The following is a 14898-nucleotide window of genomic DNA, read 5'->3' on the forward strand; positions in this document are numbered from 1 at the left end:
AGTGGTGCCTGTTCACAAATGCGAAAAAAACGTATTTGGCATTTGAGATGTGAAATCCATTGTAGATGATTTTTTTAGTGTTTTGATTATCTATTATAGATAAAGGTAAAAAATGGCTAATCCATTAAGAAACTCACAATCCCCTAAACCATGCAATTAAACTTTAAGTATTCAATTAGAGAAAAAATAAAAAAAAAGAAAACTTTATACATAATTTATTTGACGAAACCAAGAAGGGAAAGTAAAAAGAAGGAAGAAGGAGGGGCAATAGAGGAAAGAAAAAAAGAAAATCGAAGTTCCCTCGTGTCGACACTCTTAAGGTAATTCATGGAGACAATAGTCGTCTTCTCACACAAGTATATAGTCACGCTCACACAGACCTCGGCGTCAACCCTCTCCCTCTCGCGTGCTTTTGGATTTTTCTTTTTCCCACTTTTTCTTCGCCAGAGAAAGACAGAGAAAGAGAGAGGGAAGAATTTTGGCTCTGAGTTTTCCCTGTCGCTTCCGAAATGCCGCGTAGCCAAACACCAACAAACAGTCAAACTCCTCGCTCCTCCATTTCTCCTCTTTAAACCCTAATCTCTCTCTCTCTCTCTCTCTCTCTCTCTCTGGGTGTGTCAGAGTGATCGAAGATTTTGCGGTTTGGTTCGAGATCGGTCGGTTACTTTTTGGCATTTTGGTTTTTGTTTTGTACACTTTAAATTCTCTCTCTTTCTCTCTGTGGGGGGTGTTTTGGGTTGCGATTGAAGGGTTGTTTGGTTGGGTAATTGTTGTCTGAGTGGAGATGTTTTGTGGTGGCATTTCTTTCTTGGATGGGTTTTGAGTGTAAATTAGTTGGTTTTTTGCTGGGACGATTGGGGGGTTTTCAATGAATGTTAGGTGGGTTTTTGCGATTACCTATCAGATTCGTTTTATTCATCCTCTTCTCGGATTTTGCATTACCAATCTTGTATTTGGTGTTTGATGTAATTCCGATTATGCGAATTGTGGGATTTCTTTTGTTGTTCATGTCTGCATGGATGTATTTTCTGAGGTTTTGATCGTGTTGAGTCTAGATATTGTCTTCTATGAATGTTGAATGTTTTCTTCTGGTTTTTGTAACTTGTTGCAATGACATGCACACAGAAATATAAAAGAAAGAAGCTTGTTGTAATGAGATAACTCGGATTTCATTGCATGTGCTTATATCCATGGGACATTATCTCTGGAGTAAGCTGGATGTCTCTAGTATTGGTCTGAATTTTCTTAGTATTTAGTTCAGTAGGGGTTTTAAATTTGAAGGGTTAGAGCATTGGAATTAGTCGCTTCAACTTTTCCAGACCTTGTTTGCTCCTTTGTTATTTATGTTCCAGTCATTACTTTTCTTGTTGGATTGCAGTTGAGGGATGGGTTTTCATGTATTCTAGTTTTTGTTTTTTTAACACATTTTTGTGATCGATTGTAGGTTCTACCGCACTTCTGGAAAAGTTGGCAGTGCGGTCCTTGTTTTGAGCCGTCGTCTTTGAGTTTTTGTCGGTTTTTGAGTTCAATTATGGCTGGTGACTCTTTGATAAGCAGTAATGGAAATGGCCATGGCAACGGAAAGCCTGATCCACAGAGGACTTACCAAGTTGTTGTGGCTGCGACCCCTGATATGGGTATTGGTAAGGATGGAAAACTACCCTGGAAGTTACCTTCCGATCTCAAATTTTTTAAGGACATCACTGTGAGTACGTCGGATCCTGGGAAAAAGAACGCAGTTTTAATGGGTAGGAAAACATGGGAGAGCATTCCTGTTGAGCATCGGCCTCTACCCGGTCGACTTACTGTTGTTCTAACTCGCTCTGGGAGTTTTGATATTGCAACTGCAGAAAATGTTGTGATATGTGGAAGCATGACTTCTGCTTTGGAATTGTTAGCTGCTCCTCCGTATTGTCTGTCAATTGAAAAAGTGTTTGTTATAGGGGGTGGCCAGATATTGAGGTGTGCTTGTGTTATTCATTCCTGTATTGATGAGCTCTTCTTTTTTTTGTTTCTCTCTCTGTATTGATCATCTTTATATACAGGGATGCTCTCAATGCGCCTGGATGTGATGCTATCCACCTTACTGAAATTGAGACAAGCATTGAATGTGACACATTTATTCCTGCAGTTGACTACTCTGTTTTTCAGCCGTGGTATTCATCATTTCCTGTGGTGGAAAACAATATTCGATATTCCTTCATGACATATGTTCGCGTGAGGAGTGCTGCAGTTGAATCCCCTTGTCAAAACGGTGATCTGATATTTGATGGTAGGGCAGATTCCGATAAGTTTGAAGTAAAGAAGTTCTCTTTCCTGCCCAAGATGATCTTTGAGAGACATGAGGAGTACAATTATCTTAAAATGGTTCAAGAAATCATCTCCGATGGCACTCCTAAGGATGACAGGACTGGGACTGGTACTTTGTCGAAGTTTGGTTGCCAGGTGCAATCTCAGATTGTTAAGCTATACTTATTTTGCTTCCATTTTAATTATCTATGGCTTCCATTTTCATGGCTGTTAATTGGTTGCTCTTTTCTGTTGTATATCCACAGATGCGGTTCAATCTGCGCAAAAATTTTCCGCTTCTTACTACAAAGGCATGTGTATCTTTCTTATTAAGTTTTTTTTTTTTTTTTTGGGTGTCAGCAATCTTGATTGATGGCATATCTTTTGGTCGCAAAGTTAGTTAAAAAAGGTTTATCTCTTATGCACCATGATATATAGGTTGACACTTCTTGTTATCATTTGGTTAATAGAAAATATTTTGGAGAGGTGTAGTTGAAGAACTTCTGTGGTTTATCAGTGGTTCAACAAATGCCAAGGTAATATTAACTTCGAACATTTCTAACCATATGCTTCATCTTACTTGTTCCTTACTTTATACTAAAATGGGACCAGAGTGGAGCTTCTCAGTATCAGCAGCTTGTTGACAAGCTTCATTCATTTGAATCAATATTTTGTTTTTTCTTTCATGAATTTTGCTGATTTGCACAAAATTTATAAAGTTGGTTGCTTTTTGTGACACTTCTGATGGAACCATACTTATATAATATGTGGAAATTTGTGAATCAAGGAGCTGTAATCGGTTTACTTGTCAAAGTTGCCTGCATATAGGATCTATTCACTTCTTTCAACCCTTCCTGAGTTTGGACCGATTGCATGTGTTGCTAGTTTGTAAAAAGCACGATTTGCATACAAAATGGGTCCTGGATTGTGTTTCTGAAAGTGATGTTTGTGCAAAATGAGTGTGTTTAGTTATATGTAGGTAGATACACATACTCAGAAATGAACCATTATCTTAGAATACGAAATGAGTATGTTTAGTTGCTTCTGTTGGGTAGATGTTAAGATGAATCATAATCTTAAAATATGAAATGAGTATGTTTAACTGCATCTGTGGGAAAGATGTTAAGATTCCAATTCTAGTATTTGTTATCTTCCTCGATGTTTGGTTGGTTTTTCATGAGAAATTGTTATGAGCTGATCTTGACATATGGTCCTGTGCCTTTCAATGCCAAGTGAAGTGATTCCATTCACCTGAGGTGTGAATAATATAACATTGAGAATGCTCATCTGTCTTGATGAAGATGAGATCATGGTGAAATGGAATGCGTTCTTATAAGTTGGTTTAATGACAGGTCCTTCAGGAAAAAGGCATTCATATATGGAATGGCAATGCTTCGAGAGACTACCTTGACAGGCAAGTATTGAACTGTAATAACAATAAATACATGCATGCTTATTTACATTTATCATGTGTGCTCTGTAGCTAGTGTAAATAACATCTGCTGTTCATGAAGTTTTTATAATATCTTTTTTGCTCTTTTTTCAGCATCGGTTTGACAGACAGGGAGGAGGGTGACTTAGGACCTGTATATGGTTTCCAGTGGAGGCATTTTGGTGCTAGGTTGGAGGATTTACTTTTTCTACATTCATCTCATGGATTAGTCTGAGAAAAATAAACTTTGAACTTCTTACCCATCGGTCTTGCTTTCTGCAGGTATACTGACATGCATGCTGACTATTCTGGCCAAGGAGTTGATCAATTGGTAGAGGTTATTCACAAGATTAAAAATAATCCTGATGACCGACGGATAGTACTCTCAGCATGGAATCCTTCCGATCTCAAATTGATGGCACTTCCACCTTGCCACATGTTTGCCCAGGTTTGTATTGAAGCAGCTGTCAACTTTTTCCTCTGAGGTTTCTCTTTGTTTCTGAGTACATCCTATTTATCCTTGCAGTTTTATGTGGCCAATGGCGAGTTATCATGTCAAATGTATCAGCGTTCTGCTGACATGGGCCTGGGTGTGCCATTCAACATTGCATCTTATGCTCTCCTGACATGCATGATTGCTCATGTTTGTGGTATGCATTTCCAAACAGTCAGTAATTCTTTTGTGTATGTGTGGACTTTTCTAGAATGATAAATATTAGATGAGTGTGTGGTGGCATCTGATGATTGATGAGAAGAGTTTCGGGTACTGCATCTGATTGTATGTGCTAAATAATGATGAGATTGTGAGGATCAATTCGCAGATGCTTAAACTACTTGATGGTTCCCGGAACATTAAATTTTATGGTTCATTATTCCCTGACACGTGACAGTAGCTTCAAAGAATTTGCGTAGGCTATATGAGGGAGGATCTATTTTCTTGGCTTCTGTACTTCTAAATTAACAGATTAATTTGATGAATTTTGTTTACCTTAATACTGAGATTTTGTTTTGGAATCTGTCCTAATTACCACCCACCTTGTACAGATCTTGTTCCAGGTGATTTCATCCATATTAGTGGGGATGCTCATGTCTACCGCACTCATGTCCGACCTCTGCAGGAGCAACTTCAGAAACTCCCTAAGCCTTTTCCAGTATGTGTATAATGTTAAGCCAACACTTTGTTGACTTGATTTTTAACTCATCTGCAAATATATTGCTGGTTGGGGGTATAGTTTTCTTTTCCATTTTTGCTCATATATTGCAGTGATCTTTTACGTTATTTGCCCTTACTTCTAATGCAGATTTTGAGGATCAATCCTGGGAAGAAGAACATAGATTCTTTTGTGGCAGGTGATTTCAAACTCATAGGTTATGATCCTCACCAGAAGATAGAAATGATAATGGCAGTATAGCCATCTTGTAGAGGTTCTCACGCGAAATATTACTGAATGGTCCCTCCTAGGCAATGTTTGGCCTAGTTTTTGAGGCAAGTATATATAATTCTACTTGTTTTCTGCTGATAATTCAATTTTTTGGGCCCCTTGATGGTCCACTAAATAACATGTGTATATGACTGATTTTTGTGGACTTAATTTTTGCATGTGTTTTTTCCTTTAATTATCCCACAATTAGTGTGAATTGATAGCTTTCTTTCTATGATATTTCAGGCACAACTGTTGGAGGATCATGTTGATATAAAGTTATGTACAAATAAAGAAATGCTAGTTGAATACATACTCAAAACTTTGGACATGATGCAGTAAGAGAGAATCCTTTAGTTCCACAGAGTTTGGTGGTTCTAAGGTGATTTAGTTTCTCAGTAGCTTCTGACTTTTCAAGTTTATTTTTGCCTTTTTACATGGAGCTATTAATTTTCTAATAGCCGCAAATACTCTGGTACTATTGTTGAAAGTAACCAGAGTTTTGAATACTGAGTTTTCTTGAAATCGTTGTTGAAAGTAACTGGATTTGTGCCTTTTCTTATACAATTGGGTGCTTCCACTCGTTTAAAGTATTGGTAAAGTGATATGATAGATGGAATTGTGATGTTCCCTTAATTTGTTGTGATTTTTATGGGGTTAAAATCATAAAAATTTGTTCTTCCAAACACAAATGAATTGAGGTTTTAGCGGCTGGTCTATACTTAAAACACACGAACATCAAATGGTGGAAATGACATTATTTTCTAGTAATCGTATATCTTATGGTCTAAATGATCAAACGGCGGATTGCAAAAATCCTTATATATATATTTGCTAAATACAAACCCCACAAACTAAGGTGAGTTTTTAACTCTTTTTGTAAGAATAGGCAAGTACAATTCTACTAGTACCTGAATATCTCTTTATTACATAAGAGTATGGATACCATCTTTCCAATTCTGTTCATATTTCTTGGCTTTTCTGACCCTCCCTTATCTCATCTCCACCTTTGCCCTCCACCTCGTGTACCTTCTCCTCCCGGTGCCACCACTTCCTCCTTACTGGCTTCAATTTCATCACGTTCTCTCTTCTTCCTTTCAAGAAACTCAATTAGGTCCCTTAGGGCAATGTCAGGTTCCTCATTTTTGAGCAACTGCTCACCAACCTCCGCCGGAGTTACCTTTGCCGTCCCAATCAGCTGCTCAACATCTGAGAAAAGTGGGTGCTCTGTAATCTCAAGGTAGTTTGATGCCAGCATTTTGAATCCGCATGGGGTGCAATAGGAAAGGTGGATGTGTACATCCATTCGACCAGGGCGCAACAGAGCAGGGTCCAGCCTATCTCTATGATTGGTTGTGAACACTATTATCCGCTCATCCCCACAGCTTGACCACAGTCCATCTATGAAATTAAGCAGCCCTGACAGAGTCACCTAAATAGAAACCAAACACATGATCAGAAGAAGGCACACGTGAGAATACATACAGAGACTCCCACAAGAATGCTTGCCAAAAATTGAAATGGAAAGTGAACGAAAGGAAATAAAGCTTGAACTCCAGACTTTTTATTCTAACTGTTTCCTCCTTAGTGGTGTCTCTCTTAGTGACAATCCTAAAGGACCTAAACCCAATGCCTGCTGCCGCCTTATAGGCTGAGGTGCATGTGTATATTTCCAATTGAAACTTGAGAAAGATTTTCTGGCAAGAAAATAGAGATGCTTTACACATACATGATGTTGTAGATTGAGTAGTCCTGAACCTAATAGTGAAGCCATTAGGAAAGCAATTGGACTTCACATCACTCCTCTCAACTTGGGTCCAAAACCAGAATCAGAGGATGAAAACAAAAAAATTTTGTTGCTGGTGCAAGGTAATTCTAGCATGTGAAGGATACTGATCTACCGGGTCCCTTTTCTGACAGTGAATCGAATTTTGAGAGCTTTGTAGTAGTAATTTAACATGATATTGAGCAAATGTTTTGAGTTTAAATTTTATCCATCATTTATTCCCTATTTCAATTAAAATAGTACACGAGTTGTCTAGTTCTGCATGCGAGAAGAAGTGTTATAGTATTAACTAATAATTAAATTTACTCTCTTCTATCAATTTAAGCCTTTAGAAAGAGTAGGAATTTAACCATGCAAATCCAAACACGCATTCTCAAACAATGTATTTTCTGCGATTTAATTTAAAAATCACACTTGGTATGCGGTAATCGCAGTGCCAAATGCGCTCATAGTGTGAATGTGTATAAGCAGAAGTAGCATGTATCATAAGCATGATATAGAAAATGATTGAGAAAAAGAATGGTAAGCAAAAAAAGTGAGAAAAAATCAAAAAGTAATTACCCTTAATTACCTGTGCTCCTTGATTAGAGGAATGAGGATTCATAGCCCTGGCAGCTGCAAGCCTATCCTGCAATTCAATAGAGCAATCAATATCCTCCACCACAAGTATCGAGCGGTTGGCGGTGGAGATCAACAGCTTCCGGAGCTCAGAATTACGCCGAACATCAGTCAGCTCCAAGTCATAGATATCAAAATTGAGGTAATTCGCCATGGCTGCAACCAAGCTTGATTTCCCAGTTCCCGGCGGCCCGAACAAGAGATACCCACGTTTCCAAGCCTTCCCAACCTTCCTGTAAAACTCCTTCCTCCGCACAAACCGCTCAAGATCCTCCATTATCGTCGCCTTAACATCCATATCCATTGCCAGGGTCTCAAACGTCGCCGGATGATCGAGATTCACCGATTGCCACGCTTCCATCCCTCTCCTCCCCATCACCCGATCATGTCTCATGGTGAAAAGCTTCAGCGTCTTTCTCTCTTCCTCGACCTCCTTGGACTTTTCCAAGACGTACGGCAGGTAGGTCTGCAAAACCATGTCCTTGTGCTTCTTGTGGAAGCAGAGCTCGAAGTATCGGAGCTCCGATTTGAGCGTGGAGTGGTAGGGGCCGGATCCGGGGCTCTCGACCCACTTGGACGGGATTTGCTTGGAGACCAATTTCCATTTCAATTGGACGCCGTTGAATAAGTCAACGATCTCCTCGTTCCTTTCCATTGAGACGGAAATCTTGGTCTCCTTGACGGGCATGGTGACTCTGAAGCGTCTTGTGTTGGGAGAGATGGTGGGTCGGAGATAGACACCGGCGGCTTGGTAGAGGAGGTTGTGGTTGAGGCCCTCGTATTCATCGATGATGAGGGTGAGTTGGGAGGAGAGTGAGGTGAAGAGGGTGCGGATTTTGAGGAGGACGTAGGCCTGGAGCTCTCGCGGGAGGTAGTCACGGGCTAGCGAGCGGATGAGAACGGCGGTGGCGGCAGTGGATGCCGCCACAGAGATCACTGTTTTGGTGGAGGGGACTTGGAGGTTTTGGAGGAACATGAACATGGTTTCTAGTTTTTTCAGAAATGGGTTTAGGAAAATGGTGGGTTTTGTAGTTAATGGCCTGGTGCAGAGAAAGACGGCGTCGTTTTTTGTTCTGTTGTGGCTTCTTTCATTTGGGTTCTTCTTCTTCTTCCTCCTTGATCAGTGATCTTCTCTGGTTGACGATTGACTTGGGGCAGAGGACTTCTGCCACTTGAACAGTCCATCAAGTCAAGCTAGAACCTTTTTTTTTTTTTTTTTTTTCAAAACAATTAAACAACAGTGAAAAAGAAACCTAAAATTATTGAAAATGGTTCCAATAAATGGTGGACCTTTTAGAATTTGGATTGGCCAGCACAAGAGACAATTTGAAGTGACTATACTGAAATGAAAGTACCTACTACACACCTACTACATCATTAGAATAAAGAGAAGTACCCCAAACAACAGGAACAACTTTCTTAGATTCTTCCAAAGAGTGTGCATCGTCTTTGTGTAATTGGCTTATCCACATTGTCTCATAGGGTTGCAAACACTTTGGCACTCATTCTCCAACTGTGCATTTGGTGCATGATTGTCATATATAGGGAATGAAGAGTGGAAAACCAAAACAAGCCCGCGATTAGGGGTGGAACTACGTCGTATCCCAATTTTTACCCTAATTCCTCTAAACCTAAAATTCTAGTTTCACCTCTTTGCCTGTATTCCACGGGCACCGTCACGCATATATACAGAAGTTCCTTTAAAAGATATGTTCAGAAATTCAGACTATGGACTCTTACCCTGGACTTTATTTCAAAAAACATTGAAGCTGCTTTACAGAAATATAAGTTAAAACATGCAGGTGAGGGTGTATGAAATACAAAATGAATAGCAGCACACACACTATGTTGCTTTTGGAATTGCAAGAACAATTACATTTTCAGATAATTGAATTTCTTCTAGATTGATGGACTTCTTGAGAAACATGAAATGTTATGCAGATCATAAAATTCTTTTAGGAGGAGCTGGAGAACATTCATCCCTTATTCATGGAAATGATCATGTTCGTGTACTTGCCTTCCTCAACCTCCAAGTATTCTTCAAGGTTGTTGGAAAACATGTCAAACAAATCATCCATGATCTCTTCTCCAAAACAACTTGCCAGAATTGGCTCTGCAACCACCCTTATGCTCATAGCCACATACTTTACTCTAGTGGGTTTATCAAACCCAAAGCTTTTGTTACTGTCATCCATGTTAGAATCCCAGTCCACTTCAAATGTTTCCAATCGTTGAATGTTGAAGGATCCTTCTGTTTGAATCACATCCCTAACTTCTTCTACAGTAGGTGCATAAAATGGCAGATTGAACCTGTCCAATTTTGCCTCTTCAGCTTTTCCCTAGATAGGATTAATAGATAATGGTAAGGACATTATGATGACCCCTAGATAGAAGCAAGAACACTAGTGCATGCTAAGGGTGACAATTCGTGTTTGGTCGGGTTCTATTAAATCACTACTTATCCCAAAAGCTTAAGCCAATAGGAAAAGATGAATTTAATTATTTAATCAATACTTTAACATTCTCCCTCATATGTGAATTCAAACTCATTTTAATAGCTGATGAGTCAAGGTTCGAATTCATGACCTCTGATTTTGATACTATGTTAAATTACCATTTATCTCAAAATATTAAGCTTTTAGGAAGAGATATAAATTTTATTCATTTAATCAATACTTTAACATGTTCGGGCTGTATCGATGCATGAATATAAGACTATATACGTCAAATCTAATCTAACTCACTTAATTAAAAGGATCAAACTCAACCCTAACTGGCTCATTTTGTATTGGGTTTGTCTTGGGTTGTAGGTAGTGTCAAAAATTGTTAGTCCCTATGTCGAGTGTAAAAGTTCGGGTCATGTCGAGGCATATATAAGACTATATAGGTTAATTATAACATATCCATTTAATTAGACAAGTCATATCTCTTAACTAGAATCTGCTAATTTCGTGTCAAAAAGTGAAAGAAATAAAGAAAAAGAGTTTTCTGTACCTCTAGAAACATGTCATTTAGGGTGATTCCTAATAACTCCCAGATGGTGCAGTTCTTGTTGCTAGAAAAATCAGCTTTCCTGTTACTGCCCATAGCTTGAAAGGTAAGGACCATGTGACCACCAGGGACCATCTCTTGCGCACATGATCTCAGAAATGATATGAAATCCCTCTTGAAAAGATCCAAAGACGCTTTAAGCACACTATGGGGGCTTGTCTTTGCTATGTGAATGTTCCCTTTGTTTAATGGAATCCCTAATTCTCAGACAAGCTCATCAGGGACCTCTAAATGTTAAAATATTAATTAAATGATTAAATTAACATATTATTATCAACTTAAGTTTTTGAGATAAATAATGATTTAATGTAGTATCAGGAAAAAAGTTATGAGTTTCAACTTTGTTGTGGCTGTTATTTATAACCTCATATTTCATTTCGTGTTGTTTGGTGTGGATAGAAATTTTTCTAAAACCTAGTTTATAAATTTGTCACTTATTTCTCGGTATTTGAGAAGTAGATGAACCAGGGTTGGTGATAATTTTAGTTTTCATTTTGTATTATTTGATTTTTGAGATAAATGGTAATTTAAACGTAAAATATTTACAGGATAGCATCCCATTAAAGACTCATTGTCAATTGAGTAATGCAAAATTGTTTTTTTTTTTTTTTTTCCTAAGCAAATAAGATTAGGGTACAAGGAATCAAAAAACCGAAAAAGGGTTGGGTTCCCCAACAACTAGGGGTGGGAGTTGGATAATTCGGTTACGAAAATGGGGTTTTGCATTTCTCACCGTCATTGTCGATAAAGTCGAAATTTTCATCGATTATTCCACCAACTTTTTGTTCCGTTACCGAATGGCGGTCAGTAATGTCGGTTCGGTAAGCAAAGAAATGAAAAATTGGTCGGCAAAGCCGGTCAGTGTCGGTTTGGTTATAAAATGTTATTCCGCCTACCGAACCGAGATTGTCAGAAATAGAAAAAGTCTACCGCCTACCGGCCATCAGTTAAGCGGTGTTGATCGGTTCTTGGTCGGTAGGCGGTCGATAATCGACCACCCCTACCAACAACAAACCCAAAACATCAATACCATGCAGAAAATAGAAACAAATAGGAAATGTGCCAAAAAAGGGCCTGGTCCTCTAGATCTTGGTCAATAGACCAGGAAATGACACCATCAAAGTTGTGTTTGGAGCAAGCCAAAGAGCTGACCAGTTTTGAAACAATAACACCCTCCTAAATTCGCCAATACTGGGCAGTTTTAAAAGGCAAAGTTTTCCAAAGATGATACTTAAAAGATATTTATATTTTATATACTTGTAATATCTGGGAAGGTGAAAATTGGTAACCTGGGAACGCCAATGAAGACAGTAAGAAGTGTTAGTTCAAGAGTTGTTAAATTGGCTGGATTTGTGTGAACAAAATATTTGTGTTTTAATTAGCTTGTTTAATTGTGCAGTGTGAAAGATAGCAAAAAATAAGCAAAATATGTAAATCACACAGGGTCTCGTCTGAAGGCTTGTCTGCACTACGTCCGGACAAGAAGAAGGAAATCTTTCCAGAAAGCTTCGTCTGAAGTCTCGTCTGCACCATCATCCGGACGAGATTGTTATGCAAGAAACCCGAGAGCTTTGTCTGAAGTCTCGTCTGCACCATCGTCCGGACGAGATTGATATGCAAGAAAACCCGAGAGCTTCGTCTGAAGTCTCGTCTGCACCACCGTCCGAACGAGATTGCTATGCAAGAAACTCGAGAGCTTCGTCTGAAATCTCGTATGCATCAACGTTCGGACGCGCAGCTCCAGAGAACTAGTGTTAGTGATTTTAACCTAGTTTCATCCGAATGGTCATTCATGTCGTTCGGACGCCTAGTGCATTGCATGAAATTTCTACGTAGAAACTAGTTCTCGTCCGGACGAGCTTACTAACCGTCCGGACACCTTGTAGCAGATAAGGTTGTTAGTATTTGAATTTGTATTTTAGCTGGACTAAGAGTCCATGGTCTATATATTTGAAACTATGCATAGATGTATAGTTACGATTTCTAATTAGGTTTTAAGATATTTTGGGCTAAGAAAGAGCTGAAGAAATCGAAGTCAACAGGAGTTCCGGTGAAGGGAGATCACGTAGAAGGAACAGTCCAGATGTTTTGGAAGAACTACTGCGGTAGCAGATAAGTGGGTCGCTTATCTAGTATACTTGAATGTCAAGTGCATAGGTTATGTAAGTCTTCGACATTAAGATATTTCTTGTTATTCTACTAATTTAGTTGATTTCCTGGGTTTGGCTGCCCCTGAGAGGTTTTACATTTAGAACGTTGTCTAAATGGTTTCCTCTTCGTAAACAAATCTTTGTGTTCTTGATTGTTGTTTTATTTCCGCACATGATTGTTTAATTTGGAGTCGTATTAGTTTTTCAATTGGTATCAGAGCAGGTTCACTTGTTTGGATTTATTTCCTAAGTGTGATCCTAGACTCCTCATAAAATGTCTCATACTGTTGCACCAAATTCTCTTCCCGTTTTTGACAAATCAAATTATTCTTTTTGGAAAATCCGTATGAGAGCATATCTCAAATCCGTAGATGTTTGGGACATTGTTGAAACTGGATGGACTCCTCCGGTTAAAGCAATTGCTGAATGGACTACGAATGAAAAGAATGACTCTTCTGCAAATGACAAAGCTTTAAATTCCATATTCACATCTATCTCCATCGAAGAATTCTCAAGAATTTCTCGATGTGCGATAGCTAAAGAAGCATGGGAAACATTGGAAATTACTCATGAAGGAACTCAAGTTGTTAAAGCTTCAAAACTTCAGATGTTGGTTTCAAAATTTGAAGAGATTAGGATGCAAGAGGATGAGACATTTGATGAATTTTATTCTAAACTTAGCGTCATTAGAAACAATACTATAAATTTAGGAAAGAAAATGTCTAATGCTAAAATAATCAAGAAAATTTTGAGATCTTTACCTGCTAAGTTTATTCCCCAGATTGCAGCCATACAACAGAGTAAAGATCTAGAAAAAATGAGAGTAGAGGAACTTGTAGGTTCACTGCAAACCTTTGAGCTTTTGTTACCCCAGTCAAAAACCTCAAAAAATGTTGCTCTCAAGATCAAAACTCCTAAAGAAAAATCTAGAGATTCATCCATTGTGGATTCAGGAGATGATGAAAAAATTGCCTTGATTGTTAGGAAGTTTCGAAAATTTTTCAAACCTAGATCTGAGAATTTTAAAGGTAGGGAACATAAAAAACTTGTGAATGCTAGACATGAAGGTAGAGAAAACTCCCAAGACAGAAATGTCTTTGATCAGAAAGACAGTTCCTCATGGTCGTAAGTGTCATGAGTGTGGAGGTATTGGTCATATCCGTGTTGATTGTGAGAATTTGAAAAAGTTAAAAGGTAAGGCATTTAATGTGACTCAAAGTAATGAGTCAGATAATGATGACTCTGAAGAAGATGAAGAAGAAAATGTTAACTACTTAGCCTTTACTGCTTCATATGATAATCAGTCATATACCTCATGTAGTGTCCCAGAATTTTCAAAGCTATTTAAATAGATTATTTTGATAATGATGTTATTTTAATATCCATTGTAGCTAAGGATTTTAATTCTTGGGAAATTTATGAGAGTGGTAATTAGAGAATGGTAATTGGTGAAATAATAGGATAGTAAATGGTAGGTATAAGGATGGTAGAATAAGAAGGTAGAATAGTATAGGGTAGATAGAATAGTATATGGTTGGTGAAATAGTAAAATGAGGGTATAATTGTAAATTGAAGATAGAATGAGGGTATAATTGTAAATTGAAGGTAGAATAGTATAGGGTTGGTGAAATAGTATAGGGTTGGTGAAATAGTAAAATGAGGGTATAATTGTAAATTGACGGTAGAATAGTGTTTGATTTTCTCCTATAAATAGAGCTCTTCTCCTTCAGAATTTTCACAACTCATCTCCTCTCCCATCTCTTGCATATATTCTTCCTTCTTCCGCTTTTTACTCGGCCTTTCTTCTTTCTAAGAGTGTTTACTCAGAACAGAGAGAGAAAGGGCGAGACCAAGCGCTACAAGAAAGAAAGAACACAAGAGATAGCGGACTTTAGAAAGTAGTTTCAAAAGATATACTAGTGGTGTTAATCATATTGGAGCAACTGGATTCCTTCATACCACTTTTAGCTTCAGTCTAGAGGTAAGTAAATTCACTACCCCTTCTAAAATTACTTCATGTCATGCTATTTATATATTCTTGTATCAAACTGTAAATGATTATTTTATTTACCTGTCATGGAGATATGTTGCATGCATGAAGGATTTTTAAAAGAATTATTTAGAAAGTTTATATTTCTTTAAATGCTTTTT

General features: G+C 38.1%; 2 protein-coding genes and 1 pseudogene across 2 annotated transcripts; 1 reads left to right on the forward strand and 2 right to left on the reverse strand.

The window, feature by feature from the left end:
* The first annotated feature begins 357 nt into the window (after nt 1–357).
* Nucleotides 358–5735, forward strand: LOC132191371 (bifunctional dihydrofolate reductase-thymidylate synthase-like). Its single transcript, XM_059606343.1, has 12 exons — nt 358–656; nt 1445–1962; nt 2046–2445; nt 2556–2600; nt 2760–2825; nt 3642–3703; nt 3836–3910; nt 4004–4169; nt 4248–4371; nt 4766–4872; nt 5023–5207; nt 5389–5735. The coding sequence occupies exons 2-11, from the start codon at nt 1532–1534 to the stop codon at nt 5131–5133; spliced, it is 1587 nt and encodes a 528-aa protein (XP_059462326.1). The 5' UTR covers nt 358–656; nt 1445–1531; the 3' UTR covers nt 5134–5207; nt 5389–5735.
* A 199-nt stretch (nt 5736–5934) lies between these two features.
* LOC132167685 (AAA-ATPase At3g50940-like) lies at nt 5935–8890 on the reverse strand (annotated as a pseudogene).
* A 632-nt stretch (nt 8891–9522) lies between these two features.
* Nucleotides 9523–10672, reverse strand: LOC132170709 (probable jasmonic acid carboxyl methyltransferase 2). The gene is made up of 2 exons (XM_059581793.1): nt 10541–10672; nt 9523–9885 (listed from the first exon to the last, which is right to left on the reverse strand). Exons 1-2 carry the CDS (start codon nt 10670–10672, stop codon nt 9523–9525), a joined length of 495 nt encoding a protein of 164 aa, XP_059437776.1.
* Nucleotides 10673–14898: the final 4226 nt, after the last annotated feature.

The sequence above is a fragment of the Corylus avellana genome, chromosome ca1 (genome assembly GCF_901000735.1).
Source record: "Corylus avellana chromosome ca1, CavTom2PMs-1.0".
Classification (NCBI taxonomy): Eukaryota; Viridiplantae; Streptophyta; class Magnoliopsida; order Fagales; family Betulaceae; genus Corylus; species Corylus avellana.